Raw genomic sequence first — 12,123 nt, 5'->3', positions numbered from 1 at the left:
TAATAATAATAATAAACAGGATTTATACAGCACCAACATATTACGCAGCGATGTACATTAAATAGGGGTTGCAAATGACAGACAAATACAGACAGTGACACAGGAGGAGAGGACCCTGCCCCGAAGAGCTTACAATCTAGTAGGTCGGGGAATTAGCACACAATAGAAGGGGAGATATGTAGTGGTGGGAGGTAGTGACTGTTTCAAAAGACAGAAGATGAAGGGTAGGCGAGTTTGAAAAAATGGGTTTTGAGTGCTCTTTTAAATGAGCTAATGATATATCCTTTCCTGTAAACTATAGACACACAAAGGCTGTAAGACATATCTTCTATTAATTGCTTCAGGGCATAGGACATAAATACTTTGACAGGAATTCAATAGGAAATAATGTCAATTATGTAATAAACGGCAAAGTACATGAGGGATTCTGTTATACCTGGCTATCCATATACAAGATGATTTCGGAAAGATTTTCCAAGGAAATGATTGTACATGAATGAACAGGAATTGTTCTTTGTGTAGTTGTTGTATTTGATCCCTGCCATAATAGGGTTTTTGGTCTTTGAACATTAACAATATTAAATGTTAGTTCATTGTTGTACATTTAATGTTTGCTTAAATATTATTTGTCTGAACTTCCAGAAGTGGCCTCTTTTTTTTCTTTCTTTCTTTTGTACCTTTGTTTCTTCTCTCTTCTTTTTCTTCTCATTCGTCTTTCTCCTCTTTCTTGCCTCTCTTTTTCTTTCAATCTGTCTCTCTCTCGGTTTCTCTCTCTTTTCCTTTTTTCTCTCTCTCCCTCTTTCTCTCTTTCTTCTCTTTTGTCTTTCTCCTTTTTATGTCTCTTTCTCTCTCTCTCTCTCTCTCTCATCCATCTTCTGAGTTTGCATTGTGGGTGGTCCAGCAGTTCAAACACCGTAACTGTCAGCCTTCATGTGACCTTTTGTGAGCTTCTGACGCAACACTAAAGTGTTGAGTATTATTTCAATAAACAATTGGTTAAATATAAACCCATTTAAAAAAGCTTTCAGAAATAAAATAAAATGCATAAACTCAATTGTAATGGTTCTGTTCTACTTTAGTAACAGGTACATCGACCTGGATGTACACATGGAAAGCTAAATTGGATAAAAAAATACTAAACAGGGTATCCTATTGATTTTGATCTTTGTGCTGTACCGTGTTGTGATCTCTGTTAATAAGTAGCTCTTGCCAAGTTTGAATGTTGCTTTTACTACTGCACAAATCAGTTAATAATCAGTTTAGATAGTTATTGAATACCTCTGAAATGCATAATTTAAAACAAGTTACTGCTCCAATAAAGACTCTAATTATTAGACCAATCATAAATGAAATCTTTCACCAACCTAACAGAAAGGATGAACTTTGCTTCTTTTGGGGCTTGTTAATACACACGCCTCAACACCCACTGAAAATGCTGCACATACTAACCAATAGCGCCTCACATGCATTAAAACAATGTAGTACAGGCAATATTGTTAGTGCATTTACCAGCACGTAATGGTTATCATCTTCTCAAGGGAGTCACAGCGTAGCTTACAACAGTAAAAAGAGGTGAACTATCAGAATGGTCTTCTCATTGAGATCTCATGTTTACAAAGTGTGTAGATAAGCCTTTCTCAACCTTTGTAAAATGGAGAAACCCTTTAAATAACTTGCAGGCCTTCAGGGAACCCCTGCTTCAATTAATATATCCACAGCTCACAGTATATTTGTGTATTGTTTGGAAGAATACCTCCTACATTGCTAGCCATTGGGAAGAATGTCACTTTTATAGATAGCCAAAAAATTCACAGGTGTCACTTAAACTGATCTGAGAGTCAGGAGTTGTACTACCGGGGTTTCTAATTTCTGATAGCAGGCAGCCCGTAGCCTGAACCAAACTTGAACATGTTCATCCTTCCCTAGTCATGTGGCTAATACTGAAGGGAAATTTTTGTATAATAAGTGAGTTACTAGTTGGTTGATCGTGCCTATTGGTCATTAGCAAAAAGCCATTAGACAGAGACACATAAATTATCCCCTCTGTTTAGTAATCATCATTCAGTTGCCCAATCAGACTACATACTGCAAATTTGAAATATATCAGGCTCTTCACTGATACAGAATACATTTCCGTACCTAATGACTATTCCAGCCACTATGCCGGTTTACTGGGAGAGGAAATAAGAAGAAGACATTGCCATCTGCCATTCCTTGCTTCCTCCCTAACCTGCCAGCCCAAGCTGTGTGTTAGGTATTAATGGTTACATTTCATTATTGGAATAATACTCTTACTTATACAGTAAACAAATGAAAGTTCAATAACCATCCCTTTGTGTGTTTTTTAGGAGCTGATAGATTCTGGAGTAATTGGTGATGTTGTCCACATTCAGCATATGGAGCCAGTAAGTACCCAGTAAAAAGAGCAGAGCATGCAATGGCAATGGTTGTTTTAGATCAAGTCAGCTAATTATTATCTGTTGTATAGACTGTTGTGTAAATTCAGTGACGATCCACTATGTTGAATGAATGAATGACTGGTGGGCCAAAGTAGTGCAATTATAGGGTTCCTTTGGAGGCAGTGTTATGATCTGGGGTTTCTTCAGTTGGTCAGGTCTAGATTCAGCAATGCAATTTGACCAAAAAATTAGGTCAGCTGACTACCTGAATATACTGAATGATCAGATTTTTCCATCATTTTTTTCCATGACATAGACACATTTAATGCCAGGATAAATTGGGCAAATATTAAAAAAAAAGTTTAGGGAGCATGAGACATCATTTTCACACATGGATTGGCCACCACAGTGTCCAGACCTGAACCCCATTGAGATGTGCTGGAAAAGACTTTACGCAGAGGTCCGACTCTACCATCATCAATAAAAGATCTAGGCAAAACATTAATTGAACCCTGGACAGAAATAAATGGGATTTTGCATAAGCTTATCAAAACCATACCATGGTGAATGAGTCTTATAAATAAGGCTAAAACTAAGCCAATGTGTACTGTATATTGATAAAATATATATACATATAATCATGCCAATGAGGTATGAAAAATGTTTTACTGTTTGGTAACTCTGTGTATCAATTTGTTTTTTTCTTATTTTTATAGGTTGGTTTCTGGCACTTTGCACATTCATTTGTACGAGGAAACTGGCGAAATGAGAGTGATAGCACATTTTCTCTGCTGGCTAAATCCTGCCATGATATTGACCTGATCTGCTACTGGATGGATAACAAAAGGTATAATGGCTGCAGTTTAAGAATTTTACCTTAGCTTTATACATGTATGTACCTTTGTTTTTGGGATCAATGCATCGTGTCCTTTTGAGAATTTTTGTGTACCTTTTTTTAAAATTAAAACAAAACCCAAAAACGATTGGAACGTAACAACCCTTAGATGTGGTGGCTGCAATAATTTTCTTTTTTTAATGTTACAAACTTTTTCAGTAAGTACAGAAAATACCCCTTGATCTTGATAAAATGCAATGCCCTTTCCATATGCTGTGACATGAATTGGAACAAAAAACAATCTTATCTTTATTTTGTAAACTACTAATCCTAACCCTTCTTTCTGTGTAATAGAGATGAACAGAAGCAGACATATATGGTGCGGCAACCGTGGATCTTTTCATTGATAGAATGGAGGAATAGGTGTAGCCACAAGGGCTATGAGAACTATTTTAGTCTCAGAATCCCCAGTAAAAAAAAAGGAAAAACAAACTAAAAACCCTGGGAAATAAAAAACAATTCCAGCCACCACATAGGACCAGTAAGCTAAAATATATTCATTCATTTTTTGTCAGTTCCAGAATGTTCAATTTTTTCCTTGTGCAATTTTAAGCTCATGCATTATACAAATTCATGGTGCAAATGCATTTAAAACAGCAAAACCATACCATATGTGTCTGTGTGTATAGAAGTGTTCTGCACTCCCATATGTTAAAGGCACTTTAAATCTATCTGCACTCCAACATCCTAACACTTTTGCCTGCTCCTGTATGGACATTTCCTTCAAAAAGACATCACAGAAACCCAGGGATGTTGGAAGAGTGCATAAAAATGCTGTTTTGTACCCTTATCCAATAAAACACAGAGTAAATGACAGAGTCACACCAGACTATCCTTTTCTGTATTCACATTGTCATGCACCTCTGTGTTCACATACATTGCCCAATCAATTGTTCTATGACATTTTGCCAAAAAATGGTTAAAATTGGATCATAAATATTATTCTTTTTGATTTTAAAAAATATTGCATAATGCATGGCTAGCTTTAAACCATGATCAGTACATTTTGCTAAAACAATGCTAGATTTTTGGTCCAGTAAGTGAGTAAGGAAAATCTAGCATCTTTGCTGCCTTTTGGGTGTGATCAGAGAGCAGGAATCTTAGAAAAACATTCAATTTAGCTCAGAACTGTTTTTCTGCCTTATGTATGCTATTTGATTCCCATTTTCAGCACTTACGTTTTGCTTGTTGCCATATTGCTATTGTCGTAAAGTAGGTACAGCTTAGTCATGTTACATAATGATCATTATTATAGGTTATATGTATTACAATAGTAATTATCAGTTACTTCCTTTGACATGGCTAAACCTTTTTCCTCTTCTAGGTGTGTTAAGGTGTCTTCATTTGGAGCGCTCTCTCACTTTACTAAGGAGAACAAAGTAAGCTTATAACCTCCTATGTCCCCCTTGGTTTTGTTGCCAATACTCAATCAGACTGCAATATAAGTGTACCTATTCATTTCCCTACAAGCCTGCATGAGTCAGTTACTCAGAAATCATCTGTAGTATCCGAAGTATCTTTCATCATTAAAAGTAGTCCTTGTCCTGTCAAGTTCTGTACTTAGTATGAATAGAATGATATCATATGATGGAATTTTTAGAACTCCTCTCTCTCTCTCTCTCCTAGTGATTACTCACCAGGACCATTTGCCACACTTTTGGCACTTTTAAGAGGCATTGGTTGTGGGTGATGCCCGAGCAAAATTAGTAGTAACCCCCTACAGGTTTTTGCCATGGAATTACTGTGATTTTAAGAAGAAATAAATGCAGGAGTTACCAATTCATAAGTTGGCATGCTTGCATTAAAGTTTTATCAGATGCTAGGTCAGCTTAAGAGTCAATGCTGCCTTGCTTATTCAGGTGAAGATGGCAGAATCTCCGGAAAGCCTGGGCTTTCTTGATCCCTATGACTTTACCTGTGCCTACTGCCCCTTTTACCTTCCTAGCTGACCAGAATACCGGACATATGCATGTGTAGAAGCCTGTGTCCTACCTACCTGGGATATGAGTAAAAAAAGAACTGTTATATGTTATATGTTTAACATTGATGGAAGAGTAGAGCTTCTAAACAAGCTTATTTTAAATTTTTGGTAAAAGGTTCACTTCAAGGTGGTCATGGAGCTTGATATATAAGTATCAGCAGGAACACAGACATGGATAAAAATCTGACAGACCTTTTTTCCTTTTATGATTTTCCAAGGCTAGAGACCAAAGTTTTGGCTTGAGTTACACTTTAAAGGTTAACTGATAATGTCAATAAACACTTACATGGCTGACGAAACCAAGTTTTTTGGGTGTGAACCTTCAAGGGTGCCTTGAGGTTTATGCTGTCATTGGATACTAATCTACTGAATGCCCAGAGCAATCTCTGCATTCTTCCCAGCTTTTAGCTACTGTGACAGTTTGTAACATTAAAATATCTTTTAAAAAATCTTTGTATTTAAAATAGCTTCTGTATTTAGTCAATTTCTTCCTTGATTGTCAGACCTGTTTTTCTGTGAGCCATGAAATTTGTTCTGTGATATATTTACAGGCTTTTTTGGATTTTTGGCATTAGTTTCTCATGCAACTTATAAGGGAAAAGGTGATCTGTCCATGTATGGCACCACAATAAGCCGTAAAGGGTATAAAAACAATCCGTATCAAGATATGTATGTAATATTACAAAAAAAAAGGCTCATATGCACTGTTAAGCTCCATACAAATGCTTGATTTCTGCCACTGAATACGATGATTCTTAATCATCAAGAGTAACCTTTCTTGGTTTATTTACCATGAGGGAACTTCCTAAATATTTAACTTACAGGTCTTCAGAAACCCCTGCTATAATTACTGATAATTGTTGATAACTGACCTGAGCGATCAAAACTTCTTATGGCTCAGGGAACCCCTCACATCTTTTGGAGGAACCCTGGTTGAGAAATGGTAATTTAGGGAGAAATTCAACTGTCAGATCAGGTGTCCTATGAATCTATTTGTGTACCACTGGATACAACGGTTCAAAGTTTCTTGGGTGATCATCAAGTGTTAGATTAGGTGTTCTGTGATGTAATTTGATGATCCACCAACTGCTAACAAAGACAGTTGTAGTTCCCACAACGGGGCATTCAGCTTATCTGTATTTCCTTACCGCTTGTTCTTTCCTTCCAGAATACATTGCTTGGCTGTAAAGCGATTCCTTTAAAAAAACGCCACCCAAACTAATCATGAATCGTTTCATGCAAAAATAATTGCACACCTGTATATAGCTTTAAATATTCAAAACCAGAAAGCTTTCAAGGTAGCAGATTTGGACTCCCTATTCCTTCAATTGATGTTTAGAATTGCAATAGGCTACAGCAGGGCCTGCCCCTATTTACATTTTCTATACTGGTATGGTCTCAAGACGCCATCTTCCTACGAGTCCATCCATGACAAGGATTGGTATGCAGCTCTTACCATTTATGCTCTTTCTCTGATTTACTGCAGGAGTGTAAAGATTTTTGGGGCCCCTGGACATCTCTAGTCCCTAGACTCTTATCCAAGGCTGCCTTATGACTGATCTAGCTCTAAGTTTGGGGAAAGTAAACCATTAAGTTGGTAATATTCTTATTTATGCATCCTAAAGCCATTATTATGAGGAGAAGATCACCACCCTTACCACTGTGCAGCATGTCTTTCACCTGACCCTTCCATAAACTGAAATGCATAGGTAGACTGATCATACTTGTTTATGCCTAGATTGTAAAGAGGGAGACACAAATAAAATGTAGTTGCTGGTGACAGCATTTGTAAACTAACCGATTGTTCCTTCCAAGAGTGGCCAGCTAGTGGGCATCTGCCTGACCAAGACCTGTGAGATCTTCTTTAGATTAGGAAAAGTGATACCTGAAGTCCAGTTTAAACTAAGGCAATTACCTAATCATTCTTTTTTGCATTGTACAAAGTTAATAAATAATATTAAAGTAGTATCTACCCAACATACACCTGTATTTTTCATCCTATTTTAGCCTAGCGGTGCCAGCAGCCGCTGCCTGGACTGCTCAGTGGAGAAGTCATGTCCATACTCTGCACAGAAGATTTATCTAAACAAGGTGAGTACCATCCATCATTGTTCACACTGCCGTAGACTAGTAGACACCGTAGATGAATGAGGGCTGTGAGACATGAAGGTACCTTGTGACCACATAGATACATGGCTTACTGTCACAAAACCATGTACTTATGGCTCACTTGTCCGCAGTCACTATAAATAAGTTATCTGTAAACTACAAATCCCCTCCATCCCTTATGTATTGGAGATCCACAAAGACAGACAGGTTTGAAATACAGTTTAGGAGAAAACCACGGCTCCCTGAATAGAATTAATGGAGCAAGTAGAAATTGTGTACAAAGGGTGCAATTGGGAAACCAAAATGTATATATTTTTTTTGTTTTTAGTACCCTAAAATCCCACTAAAATAACATGTAATTAAAGTTACCATGTGCACCAGTTGGGAGGTTGGTGTCAGGCTCTTACCAGTTATTGGTAGATAATTGCATAACAAGAACTCCCAGGGTTTACTTTGGTACCTCTCCATGTCTGCTTATCATTCCCTTTGCTCTTTTTAACCTTTTTAACTGATCACATGGTCACATTTCAATACAAGTGACCAAAATATTTACATGTTTATGTTGTTTATTTCCTGTGCTAAATTCCTGCCCTGCAATTCCAATATTTATTCATCAATATGGAAAATATGTTAATACATACATGAATCCACATGTGCATCTCTTAGTTTGCAACCAGAGAGAGCTGAAGTCCCTTTACAAAGGGCACAGTTAAAAGGCTGGCTGTTAAGGAAATCTTTTGTGCCGAGTCGGCTGCTTAGAAGATTGCCATCTGTTCATTAAAGCCAGGCCAAACCTCCTGCAGAAGTGGAGGAGACAGAATGGGCCCAAGAAGTGGCATTGAATAGGAGAGAATAGGAGGCAGAGGCCTGCGCTGATCCATACAATAGGCCCGTGCCGTCTGGCAGGAGCCAAACACAAGACACTTACAATGCATCTGCTCAGCAGACGGCCAGAGAGCTCAGCTCTCCTTTCTTCCCTTTCTCTTTGTAGAGAAGAAAATCTGACATCTGCTTAGGCTGTGTGACAGGGAAAATAGAAGATAAATGTGTTAGCCTGTGTTACAATCTGGCCTTTTTTAATGTCTGTATTTGGCTAAAATTGGCAACAAACATTCAAGGTAATCACAAGTGTGGTCATGGTTTGACCAATGAGCAGCCTTTATTTTAACAGATTAGTTCATAGGTATGCATGCTTTTGTTGGACAAGCTGGCATATGTATGCATTCCGCTCCACTCAGGGAAGCAAAAGTTACAGAACTAACCAAGTCATGGGATGACCATTGGCCAGTCCAACTGATTTTTTCAAGGGTGATTATGGAAGGTTTCAAAACGGTGTTGGTGGTTGGATTGTGCTCAACAAGGAGATTTTCTTGAACAGGAAGTGAGGGGAAATCTTCTCAATGCGAAAATAAGCAGTAAAAGAAACTTGCGTGAGGCTAAAGGTACATATACCAAGTTATTACAGATGTATATCTGTAATGGCCAAATGTGCTCATTTATACCTAGACTCTGATTCCTTCTTTTTTAGGTGCGCAGAGGGGTTGTTCTCATGGCTGACCTGTTGAAAGAGACTCGGTCCCTTAACTTAAAAAAGCCTACTTGCACCATTTCTCCTTTCTGTGTAATTTTGAACTTATTTTCCTAGTAGATGCCAACTGTGTAGCACAACCCCCTTTTTTTCTTGTATGTCTTAGCCCTTTTCTCTTCTTGGGGGGTCTTAATTACTCTGTATACTGACCCAGCTCCTTTGCCCCTCCCCCTAACTCTCTGCTTAAGCTTTTATATACCTACCCTTGAGGAGAAAAAGGAAATGGTATAGAGTGTTACTTGGAGTGAACACTCCAAAATCTGCTGGAGCTGCTGACATAAAATCTAAAATGATGGCACCCAACAACAGTTTTAGGGTTTTGGATATCTACAAAAAGCAGTGGTGGGGGGGGGGGGGATAATTGACATGCCTAAGAATGCATACACACGTGCAACAATTGTGGTTGGAAACAAACGATCCACGACAGATCGTTCGATAATTGTTAACAAAAAAGTGCACAACGACTGGTCAACGACGCCGACTAATGAGGAATTCTGCTGGAAATGAATGACCGTCCCGGTGAATCTGATTGGGTGACGACTGTTCATAATCTATTGTGTGTACAGTCATTCAGTGATCGTGGATTGTTCTGTGATACACTTTCTCCTGTACATGTCACTTCCTGCATCGTTCGACCGATCAGTCACAAACGATCGTTCAAACGATTGTATCTAGTGTGTACATTATTGGTGGATTATCTTTGAACGATCGTATTGTTTCAGAATGTACAGAATTATGCACAATATGATTGCTCAAAGTAATCGTTGATCATTCGTTTTCAAACAATAATTTTTGCACGTTTATACTTAGCCCTAGTTATAATAAATGCCCATATAAGCTTGTTCATTTGAATGGCTTGTGACAGATTCCTATTAAGTAGGTTATGGAGAGACTGGTAATTTCCTCTCTAATCTACGAATGTCGTAACAGACATATCATGCAATAGTTATTTAAAAATACCTTAACACCACATTAATAATTTAATATGTGTGCACCCCCCACCTCCTAGATTGTAAGCTCTTCAAGGCAGGGTCCTCTCCTCCTCCTGTGTCACTGTCTGTATCTGTAACTCCTATTTAATGTACAGCGCTGTGTAATATGTTGGAGCTATATAAATCCTGTTTATTAATAATATAAATAAAAATAATAATAATATTAACCCCTTCTTTGTGTTCTTTAGCGACACTTTGGTTGGCCTGTGTCCGTTGTGTGCAGCAATGGAGTCTATGACATTGAGTCACTGACTGAACATTTAAGGACAGGTCCATATGGAAGATGTGTTTACGACTGTGACAATGATGTTTGCAGTAATCAGGTAAATGCAGAGAAAACCTATGAATATCAATTTATATCAACAGATTGAAAAATGGAATCATAGTAGGATAAGTGATGGTAAAACATATAATTCATATAACATTTATTGCTTTTGTATCTGCCATTTTGTTGGTTTGTCACATGCTTGCAGGAAATAAGTATATAGGCAGTGTTCAACCCAGAAATTTCTTTAAGCTGGAGGGTAAGAAATTGTAGACAGGTGGCAGTCCCTGTACTGTGACCCAACTTGTGCCGAGTGGTGCGCCCAGCTAAAAGGGGCTGGGGGGAACACTGTAAAGGCAGCACAGTGACTATGTGCTTATCTCTCTTCCCTTGCCAACCCTTGATTCTAGGATTACTGCAAAATAATTACTTTTTTAATGAAGTTTGCATGTTTTCAATGTCCCTTCTTCTGGTTGAAGGCTTGAGAGGCTAAAATATATATCTGTATAGATTTACTACTGAAAGAAAAGAATCATGACATCTTTGGGGTAGTGATTAGGTATTTTCCATTGATCTGATTCGCTGTAGGATTAGCAAAACCTGTTTTTTGCTGAACCCAAAATTGGGTATTCTTTTTCATTCTTGAGGAGAATACAAAAAAAAACCTTTATGATCGACAATGATCTAATAATCTACAATAATATAAATTGTACTTTACACCAACAGGTTGTGAACATGGAATTTGAAGGGGGTAAGACAGCTGCATTTACAATGATGGCTTTTACCCATGCACTTGGAACAAGAAAAACCACCATCTACGGGACTAAGGTAAATTGTAAAGTAAAAACTCAAACTATGCATTTATAGTGATACGTGCTAACCATATTGCTCACAGGTTCAATGGGGTGTTCAGAAGTCATGAACTGTGATCTTCATGCTCTTAGAGCTACATTACAGACGAGAGCCCACCACTAAGTCACGTGGGGAAGAGGGGTTGTGAGCAAAACTTGAGAGCTATTTACATAAAAAAAGTTTTCATAGTGAAACTTAAATTTTGTTCAAAATATGTTACTTGGATTTAACAATCTGTATGTCATATCCTTCAAGGACATCCTCAGACTGCCAGTGTTGAGAAAAGTTTCCAATAATCCTATGGATGTTGCATTCCATAGTTAGGTAAACTAAAACATACTTGGAAAATAAAGATTGGTCTAATATAGAACAACAATGTGTTTTTTAAATCAGACTCAATGAGCAAACCCAAACTTGGTCTTTTTTTGCTCTCTTCTATGTTTCTCATCCATACAGCAGTATGCCTGTAATTTTATCTCAAGTTCAATGCAGACGTCTACAAAAGCCAGTGAAGTAGTTCAGGGGTGAAGGTTAAGGATGATGGGAAATGTAACAAACAAACTGAGCTTAGCTAACTTTTGGCAACTTTTAAATATTATAATTATTATTATTAATATTATTATTAGCGCTGTACATTAAATAGGAGTTTGAAAATGACAGACAGATCCAGACAGCGACACAGGAGGAGGAGAGGACTCTGACCTAAGAGCTTACAATCTAAGAGGTGGAGAAGCAGCATACATTCACTTGTCATTCAAGTTCCAAACTATTCCATTTAATATTTTCAAACTTAAGCATAAACTAAAATGGTGGTGGAAAAAAAGCACCAATAGGTTAATTTTATGTTTATGATTTTCTCATAGTCTGCGTAAGCAAGGTGGTTGATGTTGCGTGTTAGGATTGCTTCCTTTGCCTGCATGCTAAATGGTGTTTATGTTTTGCCTTTCAGGGGTAATGACAATGGGTGGCATATTCTGCTGATAATAATGATATTAATATTGTTTCCAACCATCAGAGGTGCCCATTACAGCAGAAGTAAAGT

General features: G+C 37.7%; 1 protein-coding gene across 4 annotated transcripts in view; it reads left to right on the top strand.

The window, feature by feature from the left end:
* Positions 1-12,123, top strand: part of LOC140341140 (putative oxidoreductase YteT) — a 97,839-nt gene that overhangs the window by 44,967 nt on the left and 40,749 nt on the right. For all 4 annotated transcript variants that reach the window (XM_072426694.1, XM_072426696.1, XM_072426693.1 and 1 more), the window contains exons 8-13: positions 2,349-2,405; positions 3,116-3,246; positions 4,619-4,673; positions 7,283-7,366; positions 10,153-10,287; positions 10,956-11,057. In XM_072426694.1, the coding sequence (XP_072282795.1) occupies positions 2,349-2,405; positions 3,116-3,246; positions 4,619-4,673; positions 7,283-7,366; positions 10,153-10,287; positions 10,956-11,057 (564 nt within the window). The remainder of the gene's footprint in view (positions 1-2,348; positions 2,406-3,115; positions 3,247-4,618; positions 4,674-7,282; positions 7,367-10,152; positions 10,288-10,955; positions 11,058-12,123) is intronic.

Source organism: Pyxicephalus adspersus, chromosome 11, assembly GCF_032062135.1.
Source record: "Pyxicephalus adspersus chromosome 11, UCB_Pads_2.0, whole genome shotgun sequence".
Lineage (NCBI taxonomy): Eukaryota > Metazoa > Chordata > Amphibia > Anura > Pyxicephalidae > Pyxicephalus > Pyxicephalus adspersus.
The sequence above is the reverse complement of the archived record's forward strand: the minus strand, read 5'-3'. Positions and strand labels throughout refer to the sequence as shown.